The 12,904-nt window shown below is 46.5% G+C and overlaps 1 protein-coding gene across 1 annotated transcript in view; it reads right to left on the bottom strand.

Moving 5' to 3' along the window:
- The window catches only part of LOC147110388 (solute carrier family 38 member 10-like), a 60,262-nt gene that overhangs the window by 30,025 nt on the left and 17,333 nt on the right, over window positions 1-12,904 (bottom strand). The window contains exons 2-5 of the mRNA XM_086000347.1: window positions 12,647-12,764; window positions 10,598-10,643; window positions 8,281-8,374; window positions 1,994-2,134 (exon numbers count right to left, since the gene is read on the bottom strand). Of these exons, the coding sequence (XP_085856473.1) occupies window positions 1,994-2,134; window positions 8,281-8,374; window positions 10,598-10,643; window positions 12,647-12,764 (399 nt within the window). The remainder of the gene's footprint in view (window positions 1-1,993; window positions 2,135-8,280; window positions 8,375-10,597; window positions 10,644-12,646; window positions 12,765-12,904) is intronic.

Here is a 12,904-nt window from a genome sequence, read left to right as displayed (position 1 = left end):
TGCATTATAGCAGACTTTTTAACATTCCCCCCACCACCCCCTCAATTGTCTCCCTTCGTCTCCTAAAGGAGCAGACTCCCGCTGGAGTACGATGCATGGCCTGGGAGACCAAAGAGGGGACATAACAAGTGCAAAAACTGGAGGGAGAATATCCTTTTTATTAAAGAGAGATGCTGACATTTACAGAGGTTCTAGCACTAAGCTCAGAACGGACGTTGGATTTGATTAAATTTGATTGGTTTGATCTGAGCCACAGAACTTTTCTCAGTGTGTTGATACTTAATATTCATGATGAAGTCTAAAGAAAATGGAAAATTCTAATCTCTTTAGATTTAAAAACGAATCATCTTTTTGATTTTTTAAAATTATGATTGTCATCAAATAGTTTACGTTAATGGGTGATAAGGATAACACATGATTTTTTTCATAACAAAATTACTTTTCAGAGATGGCTGACAGATTTAATCTTTTCCCCTACTTGTTTCATGCTGGATGTGTCTGGTTGGTTTCATTAAGGGAAGGGATGATGGACCTGGAAATTCTATGTGTTTTTTTCATCTTTACCCAGTGTGTACAACATGGGTCAAATGTAATGCTCTCCCTACAGACACCAAAATACAGATGAAAGAACTTTACTCTGTCCCTTCTGTACTAAGGTGGCATCTTTGTTTTGGACACTGGATAGGATTGTTGAGTTTTGCTGTGTGCTGCGAAGTCCTCCCTACTGAAAACTGGATTGAGATTGCCTCATTCCTGTTGACTGTAACTTCCTCAGTCTGTTCTAACCTGTGTCATGCTCTAAGTGAAAGAAACTCAGGTGTCAGTTCCCCGATGTGAAACTGAACCACATCGATGAGACTGTCCTGGGTTCTCTCTCTGATTGATTTCAGCTGGAGCAGTGGTAAGGCGTCAAAATGGTCGGTGTTATGAATCTTATGATCCATGAAGAAAGACTCATGAAATAACACTGGACGGCCAGCTGGTGGCGCCGTCCAAGGAGTATAAATACTCGGGCGTGGGCCCAGCTTGCCCAGGACATTTTGTAAACAGGAACTAGTGAAAGATAACTAGTCCTCCATGTTTTGAAACAAGTTGATTAAAGCCTTGCTTTATACACGAACGTGCGTAGTGAGTTTTATTACGTCAGTCGGCACCCAAGTGTTACAGAGGGGAAGTAAAGGCCCTCATCGCTGCTTCTGATTATTGCCCAGTGAGTCCAGCTGAAAAATACATGTGTGTGACTGTCGGGTGATGACGGACTGGGCTCAGGTTTGATGGTCTACAAAGAAGAGTATACTGCCAACCTTCACCATGGAGGCTCCCCAGCATGGAGTCTCCTCACCGTGGAGGCTCCTCACCCTGGAGGCTCCCCACCCTGGAGGCTCCTCACCCTGGAGGCTCCCCACCGAGGAGGCTCCTCACCCTGGAGGCTCCCCACCCTGGAGGCTCCCCATCCTGGAGGCTCCTCACCCTGGAGGCTCCCCACCCTGGAGGCTCCCCACCGAGGAGGCTCCTCACCCTGGAGGCTCCCCACCAAGGAGGCTCCCCACCCTGGAGGCTCCCCACCCTGGAGGCTCCCCACCCTGGAGTCTCCCCACCTTGGAGGCTCCTCACCCTGGAGGCTCCCCACCCTGGAGTCTCCCCACCCTGGAGGCTCCTCACCCTGGAGTCTCCCCACCCTGGAGTCTCCCCACCCTGGAGGCTCCTCACCAAGTAAGCTTATACATAAAAGAATGGGTACCTTGTCAAGATAGCGCAGGGTGGCCAGTTTCTGTGGAACTGTACCCCAGCTAAGCCTTCAAGAGAGAGGACAAAACATAAATCCATTTACCTAGTCACCCGGGTACAATAAAGTCCAGTGTAAAAATTGTATTTTATATTACATATCCTCTAAATAATGGGCAATGATATATAGAGTGAGGCAATCTATACACCCATCTGATCAATAATGCCAGGATTCCAGTCTTGTTCTCACTGTGCTCCCAGTACTCACCACAATCATCAATAACATATAAAAGGTGAGCGAGAGCAACGACTGCCAGGGTGAATCCGACACCTTTTTCTGCAGGCTGAGGGGGAGAACCACTGTAGAGGTGATGGTGAGTAGCAATAAAGCACGTTGCCACGGCGTACTCTGCTTGGAAAATGCACAAGAACTTATGAAACAGTAAAAACAAATGAGCACAGAACGCCACATTGCTAGTTTATGTTACCGTCTAGTCTTAATTCATCTTCTTCTGCTCCACTGCACTCCGGGCTCAGGGTTCGGGCAGTTACCGGTCCTTCACCAATGTTGCAGTGAACTGGCAATGTGAGCTGGAGTGGCCTGAGGTGACCCAGGTGATGCACTTACATAGAAACATAGAAAAATAGGAGCAGGAGTAGGTCATTCGGCCCTTCGAGCCTGCTCCGCCATTCAATATGATCATGGCTGATCCTCTATCTCAATACCATATTCCCACTCTCTCCCCATACCCCTTGATGCCTTTTGTGTCTAGAAATCTATCTATCTCCTTCTTAAATATATTCAGTGACTTGGTCTCCGCAGCCTTCTGTGGTAGAGAATTCCACAGGTTCACCACACTCTGAAGAAATTTCTCCTCATCTCAGTCCTAAATGTCCTACCCTGTATCCTGAGACTGTGACCCCTCGTTCTAGACCCCCCAGCCAGGGGAAACATCCTCCTGCATCCAGTCTGTCTAGCCCTGTCAGAATTTTATACGTTTCCACGAGATCCCCTCTCATTCTTCTAAACTCTAGTGAATACAGGCCTAGTCGACCCAATCTCTCCTCATACGACGGTCCTGCCATCCCAGGAATCAGTCTGGTGAACCTCCCGTCCTCCACAGCAGTGCCTGCTCCTCCACCACCCTCCCCCCCAACCCTTTCTGTCTCCAGTTTTCCTCCCCTCATTTCCTCTGCTGAAGGATGGTTGGCTCCATGGGTGCCAGTTGGCCTCCAATACCTCAGCCAAGAGGCCATTGTGGGCTTTGACAGCAGGTGCTGCAGGCTACTTGACATGGAGGCATCACTGTCAAGCCCAATCCTATCCGCACCTGGTGTCCACACACAAACGTCTAACAGTGGTCACTGGATCGTGATTAGAAATGAGACATTACAGGCATAATCTGATCATGTCCTTGCCCAGACTCCATATATGTGCAAAAGTAAATACTGCAGGGGCTGGAAATCTGAAATAAAAACAGAATAATGCTGGAAACACTCAAGCAGGTCAGGCAGCGATCGTGGAGAGAGAAACAGAGCTCACGTTTCAGGTCAATATTTCAGTTCTGATGAAAGGTCACTGGCCTGAAACGTTAACTCTGTTTCTCTCTCCACAGATGCTGAGGGTTTTCCAGGATTCTTTGTTTCTATCCCATCTATTTTCAGCTGTATTAGGAATTCTGGCCGACTTTATTTTCCCTCCTTCTGCGGCCAGGGCTCTGAGGCTAATTGAAATGTCCCCAGCTCCGTCCTATCTGACATTACCGAATGCAGCACAGCACGGCCCAGTTACACTCTGGGCAGTGCACTCACCGACTTGTGCCATGGAGGGAGTGCAGCGAAAATTCACCAGGCTGATACCTGGGATGGCAGGAATGACGTATGAGGAGAGATTGGGTCGATTGGGCTTATACTCACTGGAGTTTAGAAGAATGAGAGGGGATCTCATTGAAATTTATAAAATTCTGACAGGACTGGACAGACTAGATGCAGGAAGGATGTTCCCGATGGTCGGGGAGTCCAGAACCAGGGGTCACAGTTTAAGGATAAAGGGTAAGCCATTTAGGACTGAGATGAGGAGGAATTTCTTCACCCAGAGAGTGGTGAACCTGTGGAATTCACTACCACAGAAGGCAGTAGAGGCCAATTCATTAAATATATTCAAGAAGGAGTTAGATATATTTCTTAAAGTTAAAGGGATCAAGGGATATGGGGAGAAGGCAGGGACAGGGTACTGAATTTGGATGATCAGCCATGATCTCACTGAATGGCGGAGCAGGCTCGAGGGGCCGAATAGCCTACTCCTGCTCCTATCTTCTATGTTTCTATGTTTCTATGTGCCACTGGAGGCGCTGTTGATCTGGTTTCCATGGATCATTTCGGAATCTTTGTGCCTGAACTCTAAATGTACTAAACGAAACGTACAAAAACACTTCAACTTATGTTCCTATAATTTCTTTTCCGAGGATTAATATGAGGTGAGTGGCACAGATGCACTTAAGGGGAAGCTAAATAGGTACTGAGGGAGAAAGGAATAGAAGGATATGCTGACAGGGTGAGATAAAGAGAGTGGGAGGAAGCTAGTGTGGCACAGACCCGTCGAGTCGAATGCCTGTTTCTGTACATTTAAGGTATATCATTCTATGTAAAACCACACAGGTCTAATACAAGATCCTGGGTCCTTTATCGTTCCCACTGCCATTCCCGCCCTCCCATTATAACTGGCGGGATTAGGCCAAGCAAACACTGAGCTTAGTTTTTCCAGACACCACGGTGGAGATTTGCTCCGACTGAGGCGGGCTCCAGACTGCTATCAAGCCGCAGGAGGGATCCGTACTTTTACGGGGTTGACTTATCGCTCGGGTTCGGTGAGCTCGGCAGTTTGGATGAGGCAGGTGCTCCTGGTGCTGTTCACTCATCATTGTTTCTAACCTATGCTGCTGCAGTTACAGACCTCATACTGGTAGCGTTCAGTGCACGCACGATCTGAATCAGCATTGTACAACTGAAGGCTAGAATGAAACCAGGAAACATAATGCAGTTGAGCAGGAAGGGATTTAAACATTACAGGGCCAGAAGGGGTGGAAGGGCACAACGTGTTGCTTATGAGGGAGCAGGTATTTGGGGCAGATTACAGATCCCTGTGTAACCTGCATTCCAAATTCAACTTACCAGCCCTCCTCACATTCACAGCCAGATTCAGGGATGTTACATAGAAGATAGGAGCAGGAGTAGGCCATTCGGCCCCTCGAGCCTGCTCTGCCATTCAATGGGATCATGGCTGATCATCCAAACTCAGTACATTCCCAGCCTATCCCAGGAATCACGGCCAACTTGCCCTCATTAGACCCAGTGGAAGTCACGCCTGCTAGTTGCAGGCATGGGGTTCCATACAGGGCCTTCAGAAGACCCCAAGAGCCAAGGGAGGAAAGATAATCATTCCCAGGGTAAATCGATTATCTCATGGTGCCCAAAATTTACCCCCTAACAGGGAGGAAAGTATTTTTAAATTCAATTCTGGCTCCACCCATCGGATGGGATATTTCTCCATTCTCCGCCAATTCCTTGGCGCGGGTACTTCTGCACTGCCTCGACAGGTGTTGGCTACCTGCTTCAATTATTACACCGATTACTGAGCACATAATCTAGGCTGACACTCCTTGCAGTACTAAGGGAGTGCGACTGTCGGAAGTGCTGCTTTCAGATGAGATGTTGAACCGAGACCCCGTCTTCCCTCTCAGGTGGACATAAAAGATCCCATGGCACTATTCGAAGAAGAGCAGGGGAGTCCTGGCCAAGATATATCCCTCAACTAACACCACTAAAACTGGCTATTTATTTCATTGCCGTTTGTGGGAGCTTGTTGTGTGCAAATTGGCTGCCGAGTTACCTACATTACAGCAGTGACTACACTTCAAAAGGTACTTCATTGGCTGTAAAGCGCTTTGGGATGTCCTGAGGTTGTGAAAGGCGCTATATAAATGCAAGTTCTTTCTTCCTATTACAATTAGAAAGGACAAGGAAATGCAGCAACTGTATGATGGGCATGGAAACAGTCTGGGGGATTTGGAATCGATTGGGTTGATTGGGCTTATATTCGCTAGAGTTTAGAAGAATGAGAGGGGATCTCATTGAAATTTATAAAATTCTAACAGGATTAGACAGACTAGATGCAGGAAGGATGTTCCCGATGGCGGGGGAGTCCAGAACCAGGGGTCACAGTCTAAGGATAAGGGGTAAGCCATTTAGGACTGAGATGAGGAGGAATTTCTTCACCCAGAGAGTGGTGAACCTGTGGAATTCTCTACCACAGAAGACAGTTGAGGCCAATTCATTAAATATATTCAAGAAGGAGTTAGATATATTTCTTAAGGCTAAGGGGATCAAGGGATATGGGGAGAAGGCAGGGACAGGGTACTGAGTTTGGATGATCAGCCATGATCGCATTGAATGGCAGAGCAGGCTTGAGGGGCCGAATGGCCTACTCCTGCTCCTATCTTCTATGTTTCTATGTTTCTATGGAATGGGGTCAAAGTTTTATGAAGGGGAAGTCATGTTTGACAAATTTGCTGGAGTTCTTTGAGGAAGTAACATATAGGGTGGATAAAGGGGAACCAGTGGACGTAGTGTATTTAGACTTCCAAAAGGCATTTGATAAGGTGCCACACAAAAGATTATTGCTTAAGATAAAAAATCACAGGATTGGGGGTAATATTCTGGCATGGATAGAGGATTGGCTATCTAACCGAAGGCAGAGAGTTGGGATAAATGGTTCATTCTCAGACTGGCAATCAGTAACTAGTGGTGTTCCGCAGGGGTCAGTGCTGGGTCCCCAACTCTTTACAATCTATATCAACGATTTGGAGGAGGGGACCGAGTGTAACATATCAAAGTTTGCAGATGATACTAAGATGGGAGGGAAAGTAGTGAGTGAGGAGGACATAAAAAAACCTGCAAGGGGACATAGATAGGCTAAGTAAGTGGGCAGAGATTTGGCAGATGGAATACAATACTGGAAAGTGTGAGGTTATGCACTTTGGCAGGAAAAATCGTAGAGCAAGTTATTATCTTAATGGCAAGAAACTGGAAAGTACTGAAGTACAAAGGGATCTGGGGGTCCTGGTGCACGAAACTCAAAAAGTTAGTATGCAGGTGCAGCAAGTGATTAAGAAGGCCAATGGAATGTTGGCTTTCATTGCTAGGGGGATAGAATATAAAAATAGGGAGGTATTGCTTCAGTTGTACAAGGTATTGGTGAGACCGCACCTGGAATACTGCGTACAGTTTTGGTGTCCATACTTAAGAAAAGACATACTTGCTCCCGAGTCAGTACAAAGAAGGTTCACTCGGTTAAAACCGGGGCTGAGGGGCTGGACATATGAGGAGAGGTTGAGTAGATTGGGACTCTACTCATTGGAGTTCAGAAGAATGAGAGGCGATCTTATTGAAACATATAAGATTGTGAAGGGGTTGGATCGGGTGGATGCGGGGAAGATGTTCCCGATGATGGGTGAAACTAGAACTAGGGGGCATAGTCTTAGAATAAGGGGCTGCTCTTTCAAAACTGAGATGAGGAGGAACTACTTCACTCAGAGGGTGGTAGGTCCATGGAATATGCTGCCCCAAAAAGCTGTAGAAGCTACATCATTACATAAATTTAAAACAGAAATAGACAGTTTCCTAGAAGTAAAGGGAATTAAGGGTTACGGGGAGCGGGCAGGAATTTGGACAAGAGTCTAGGTTCGGATCGGTCATGGCCCTGTGGGTAGCGGAGCGGGCCCAGGGGCCGTGTAGCCTGATCCTGCTCCTATTTCGTGTGTCTAATTCTGTTAGATTCAGGAGATGGTTCTGTGATAGTGGATTGGCGGTTAGGATCAGGTCAGCCATGATCTTATTGAATGGCGGAGCAGGCTCGAGGGGCCGATTGGCCTACTCCTGCTCCTATTTCTTATGTTCTTATGCTGCAGGAATCTGGGTGTCCCGCTCTGACGCACTTCCAGTGGTGGAGTAGGAACTGCAGAGTTTCGAGGGCCCAGGTTTGGTTAGATAGGTTTGAGTTGACTCAACTGAAACATGCAAACATTCAATTCCTTCCAATTGAGCTTCAGTTGGTAAAGCCATTGTACAACTGAGCCACACAGGTCAGGGGGCCGAGGGTTTGATGCCTGCTTGCTCATCTCAAGAGTGGCAGCTGGGAAGCAACATTGGCCTCAATGTCCTTGGCTTTAGGAAATGAAAAATCAGCCAGAATTCCCACTACTGCCCCAAGTGTGCGTGCGTGGATTCCAGGTGCAGGGAGGATTGGGCTTGCCTGCAATCTGATCTCCAGCCAGATAGCCTGGCAACACTTGCTGTCAGGACTCACACATGAATAATTGACAGGGTACCAGAGGGTCACTGGTGTCTGAGCAATTGTACTGTGGTGAAGGAATCAATTTGTTCAAGAGGGATGGGCGGAGAGAAGATTGAAGAGAAACAAAAACAGGAAAAGAGAAAAAACAAACCCAAGCAAAGTGGAAATTTAGCCTGTTTTACTGAATGGTGTATTGAACTTACCGAGGATCCAGTCAACACCAGGAACAAGTTGGCTCCCAGATCTTCAAGCACAACAAAGAAAGCAATGCAGGTTCCCAGCAATAACCCGATCATACTGTAAGCAGAAAACCAGCACCCCTTGTAATTAAAATTGAACTGCAACTAAAGCAGGTTTCTGGTTCTGTGCTGATGATCAAGTAGAAAATATTTGCTGAGGATGTGAAAGCTGTTCTCAATCTCTTCCGTGTGCAATACCAATGGCTGGTTAATGTCTGTGGACTTTTATTTTTTGGACTTCCTCTCCCTCCTCAGCTGTGGCTGAGTGGGTAGCACTCTCGCCTCTGTAGTCCGAAAGTTGTGGATTCAAATCCCACTCCATGAGACTTATGCACATAATCTAGGCTGACACTCCAGTGTAGCACTGAGGGAATGCTGCACTGTCAAAGGTGCCATCTTTCAGCATGAGATGTTAAACCAAGGCCTCCTCTACTCTCTCAGGTGGATGTAAATTATTCCATGGTACTATTTTGAAGAAGAGCAGGTGAGTTCTCCCCGGTGTCCTGGCCAATATTTATCCCTCAATCAACATCACAAAAACAAATTATCTGGTTATATAGCCCATTGCTGTTTGTGGGAGCTTGCTGTGTGCAAACTGGCTGCCCTGATTCCTGCATTACAACAGTGACTACACTTCAAAAGTACTTCATTGGCTGTAAAGCACTTTGGGACGTCCTAAGGTCGTGAAAGATGCTATAGAAATGCAAGTTCTTCTTCCCGCTCTCCATTTACCTGAACACTTTGACAACACGGTCTTACTTCCATTAAAACACCAGAGCATTTTGATGCAACTGAAATGCTCCCATATTAGAGAAACTACGAGCCTTTCACAAATAGTCGGAAACAATTCTGTTTGTAGTAGCAACAACAACACCAACAACTTGGATTAACATAGAAAATGCCCCGAAGTGTGGGGGCGGGGGGGGGGGCAGGTGCTTGCACAAGAGACCAGAGTCAGATTAAAGGAACTAATCCAGTTCTGAACATGATTGAGGCAGATACAAGATTGAAAATAGAAACCATGAGATCCAGCCTTTTCTCTAGGGTTTCCGCTGATTTTGCCAATGTTAGGACAGGAGTTCGGAACAGCTGCTGCTGCAGAAATTCCAGGCGGGAATGTTTAAACTACATCGATTGATGTTGCTGGGATTGACTTCAGCCAGTTCCCCAATACAGGTTGAAGTGAAAATGCTCAATTTAGTTTGGGGGCTAATAGATGATCTTGAAGATAGAGTCAAGAGCCATAGCGGCACAGAAGGAGGCCACTCGGCCCATCGAGTCTGCGCCAGCTCTCTGTAGAGCAATCCAGTCAGTCCCATTCCCCCACTCTATCCCCGTAGCCCTGCAAGTTTATTTCCCTCAAGTGCCTATCCAGTCTCCCCTTGAAAACATTGAGTGTCTCCGCTTCCACCACTTCCGTCGGCAGCGAGTTCCAGGTCCCCATCACTCGCTGCGTAAAAAAGTTTTACCACACATCCCCCCTGTATCTCTTGCCCAAAACCTTAAATCTGTGTCCCCTAGTCCTTGTACCATCAACTAGTGTGAACAGCCTTTCCCCGTCTAGCCTATTCAAACCCGACATAATCTTGTACACCTCTATCAAATCACCCCGCAACCTCCTTTGCTCCAATGAAAACAAATCCAGCTTCTCCAACCTGTCCTTGTAGCTAAGATCCCCCATCCCCGGAACCATTCTGGTAAATCACCTCTGCACCCTCTCAAGGGCCTTCACATCCTTCCTAAAGTGTGGTGACCAGAACTGGAGTTCAAAGTATGTAGCGGGGGGCGGGGGGGGGTCGATTTTAACTTTGTGTGATAGTGTAAAATGGGCGATAGCAAGTCGGTGGCCCGTTCTACATCTCCCCATTTTTATTTCCATTGACTTCAACAGGCTGCCGACTCGCTATCACCCGTTTCGCACTAACGCACAAAGTCAAAAATCGACCCCGGTCGGGAAGTGCAGCTTTCATGTAAGCGCAGTTTGCTGAAGCATCCAACGCACGCACCATGGTTTCCAGCCTCAGCCTTATTACTATCCAAAGGTCATCAGCAGAGGACACCTGTGAATAACTGAAGGAGGGAAAGTGTAAGCCGAAGGGGAAGTCACCTCAGTCGGTCTGTGTGCATCGCTTAGCAGTTGCTTTCCAAGTACTGGGGAGCCTGACAGCAGGTCAGGCCCTCAACCGTAAACAGGGAGACCAAGATAGCAAACAACATATGGGAACTCTCAGCCTTAGAACAAGAAAGCTTTCCAACATCAAATGCACCGATGGCCACTCACCTTATTTCGACCATTAATTTTCCAGGTATTCCATACGATATTTGAGCTAAAAGAGAAATTGTAAATTCGGTCAGTGCTAATTCAAAATACCCACATCTTCAGGAGAGGAGAGATAAGGAGGAGTGAGAAGAGATAAAGTCCAGCAGATTTCTGAGTGTGCGCCACTTTATGAAAACCAAACAGGCAAATGGTTTAAATAATGAACAAATTCCAGATAGTTCAAGTAATGCTTGTTGTATACATAACACCCACTAACATTAAAACACAGCAATATTTTCACCGTCCTTTGTCGGGGGTGACCTTTCCGGTTTTTTGGGCTTTGGTCTAAGAGGCCCTACAGAAGCTGGGATTGTCCTGCTTAGAGCAGAGAAGGAGACATAGGAACAGGAGTAGGTCATTTAGCCCCTCAAGCCTGTTCCACCATTCAATGAGCTCATGGCTGATCTATGACCTAAATCCTTTGCCCCATATCCCTTAATACCTTTGGTTAACAAAAATCTATCAATCTCCAATTTAAAATTTAAAATTGATCTAGCATCAACTGCCATTTGCAGAAGAGAGTTCCAAACTTCTACCACCCTTTGTGTGTAGAAGTGTTTCCTAACTTCACTCCTGAAAGATATGGCTCTAATGCTTGGGCTATGTCCCCTAGTCCTAGACTCCCCAACCAGCGGAAATAGTTTCTCTCTATTCCTAGAAGGGGAGATTTAATAGAGGTGTTCAAAATTCTGAGGGGTTTTGATAGAGTAAATAAGGAGAAACTGTTTCCACTGGCAGGAGGGTCGGTAACCAGAGGACACAGATTTAAGATAATTGGCAAAAGAACCAGAGGGAGATGAGGAGTTTTTTTTTAACACAGCGAGTTGTTATGATCTGGAATGCGCTGCCTGAAAGGGTGGTGGAAGCAGATTCAATAGTAACTTTCAAAAGGGAATGGGCTATATACGCAAAATTGAAACATTTGCATGGCTTTGAGGAACAAGAAGTGGAGTGGGACTAATTGGATAGCTCTTTCAAAGTGCTGGCACAGGCACGGTGGGCCGAATGGCCTCCTTCTGTGCTGTATCATTCTATGCTTCGATGGCAGTTTTGAAAGAGGGAGGGACAGTACCCGAGGAGAGCAAGCCATTTACAACATCAGCTAAAATGGGGGTCAGGAAGGGAAGTTGGTGAATGTTGTCCCAATTAACTTATTACGTGTAGTAAATCCTCCAAGATTGGAAGCTGGAGCCTCTGTGGCATAAAAACAACTAACGTTACAGTTATACAGGGCCTTGGTAAGACCACACCTGGAGTACTGTGTGCAGTTTTGGTCTCCTTATCTAAGAAAGGATATACTTGCCATAGAGGGAGTGCCACGAAGGTTCACCAGACTGATTCCTGGGATGGCAGGACTGTCGTATGAGGAGAGATTGGGTCGACTAGGCCTGTATTCACTAGAGTTTAGAAGAATGAGAGGGGATCTCATTGAAACGTATAAAATTCTGACAGGGCTAGACAGACTGGATGCAGGGAGGATGTTTCCTCTGGCTGGGGATTCTAGAACGAGGGGTCACAGTCTCAGGATACGGGGTAGGACATTTAGGACTGAGATGAGGAGAAATTTCTTCACTCAGAGGGTGGCGAACGTGTGGAATTCTCTACCACAAAAGGCTGTGGAGGCCAAGTCACTGAATATATTTAAGAAGGAGATAGATAGATTTCTAGACACAAAAGGCATCAAGGGGTATGGGGAGAGAGCGGGAATATGGTATTGAGATAGAGGACCAGCCATGATCATATTGAATGGCGGAGCAGGCTCGAAGGGCCGAATGGCCGACTCCTGCTCTTATGTTTCTATGTTAAACATTCAAGTTGTGTTGTCTAAAGTCTATAAAAAATAGTGCAGGTTACAGCACCAAGTGGTGCTTTCAGCAGGAAGTTAGTGCTGATGGTGGAGCTCATTTAAAGTGCACACAAAAGATTCAAACTTACAGCACCAACATCCTTCGGCTATTTATCATAATCTCTGCTCGAGGTAACTTATTTCCTCCTATAGCGAGAACTTACCGAGACCAACGTAGGTTTTGCGTTTAGCTGCGATCGCCGCTTCAATCAGCATCAGACTGGTGCTGTAAGCCAGCCAGGAGCAGCAGATCTGCAGGAGGGAGCCCAGGACCACGCCACACTATAAGCAAATAGAAGGAGCGCGAGAGCATTAAACCTTCATTTTAATACGCTGCACTGTGGTGATCTCTCGCTCTCTCTCACTCTGGATTTCATGAAAAGTTTCCAAAACATTACTTCTGCCCTTTTTCCTCCTAATGT

The sequence above is a fragment of the Somniosus microcephalus genome, chromosome 11 (genome assembly GCF_052327205.1).
Source record: "Somniosus microcephalus isolate GS21.2 chromosome 11, FLI_Smic_1.0, whole genome shotgun sequence".
Taxonomy (NCBI): domain Eukaryota; kingdom Metazoa; phylum Chordata; class Chondrichthyes; order Squaliformes; family Somniosidae; genus Somniosus; species Somniosus microcephalus.
The sequence above is the reverse complement of the archived record's forward strand: the minus strand, read 5'-3'. Positions and strand labels throughout refer to the sequence as shown.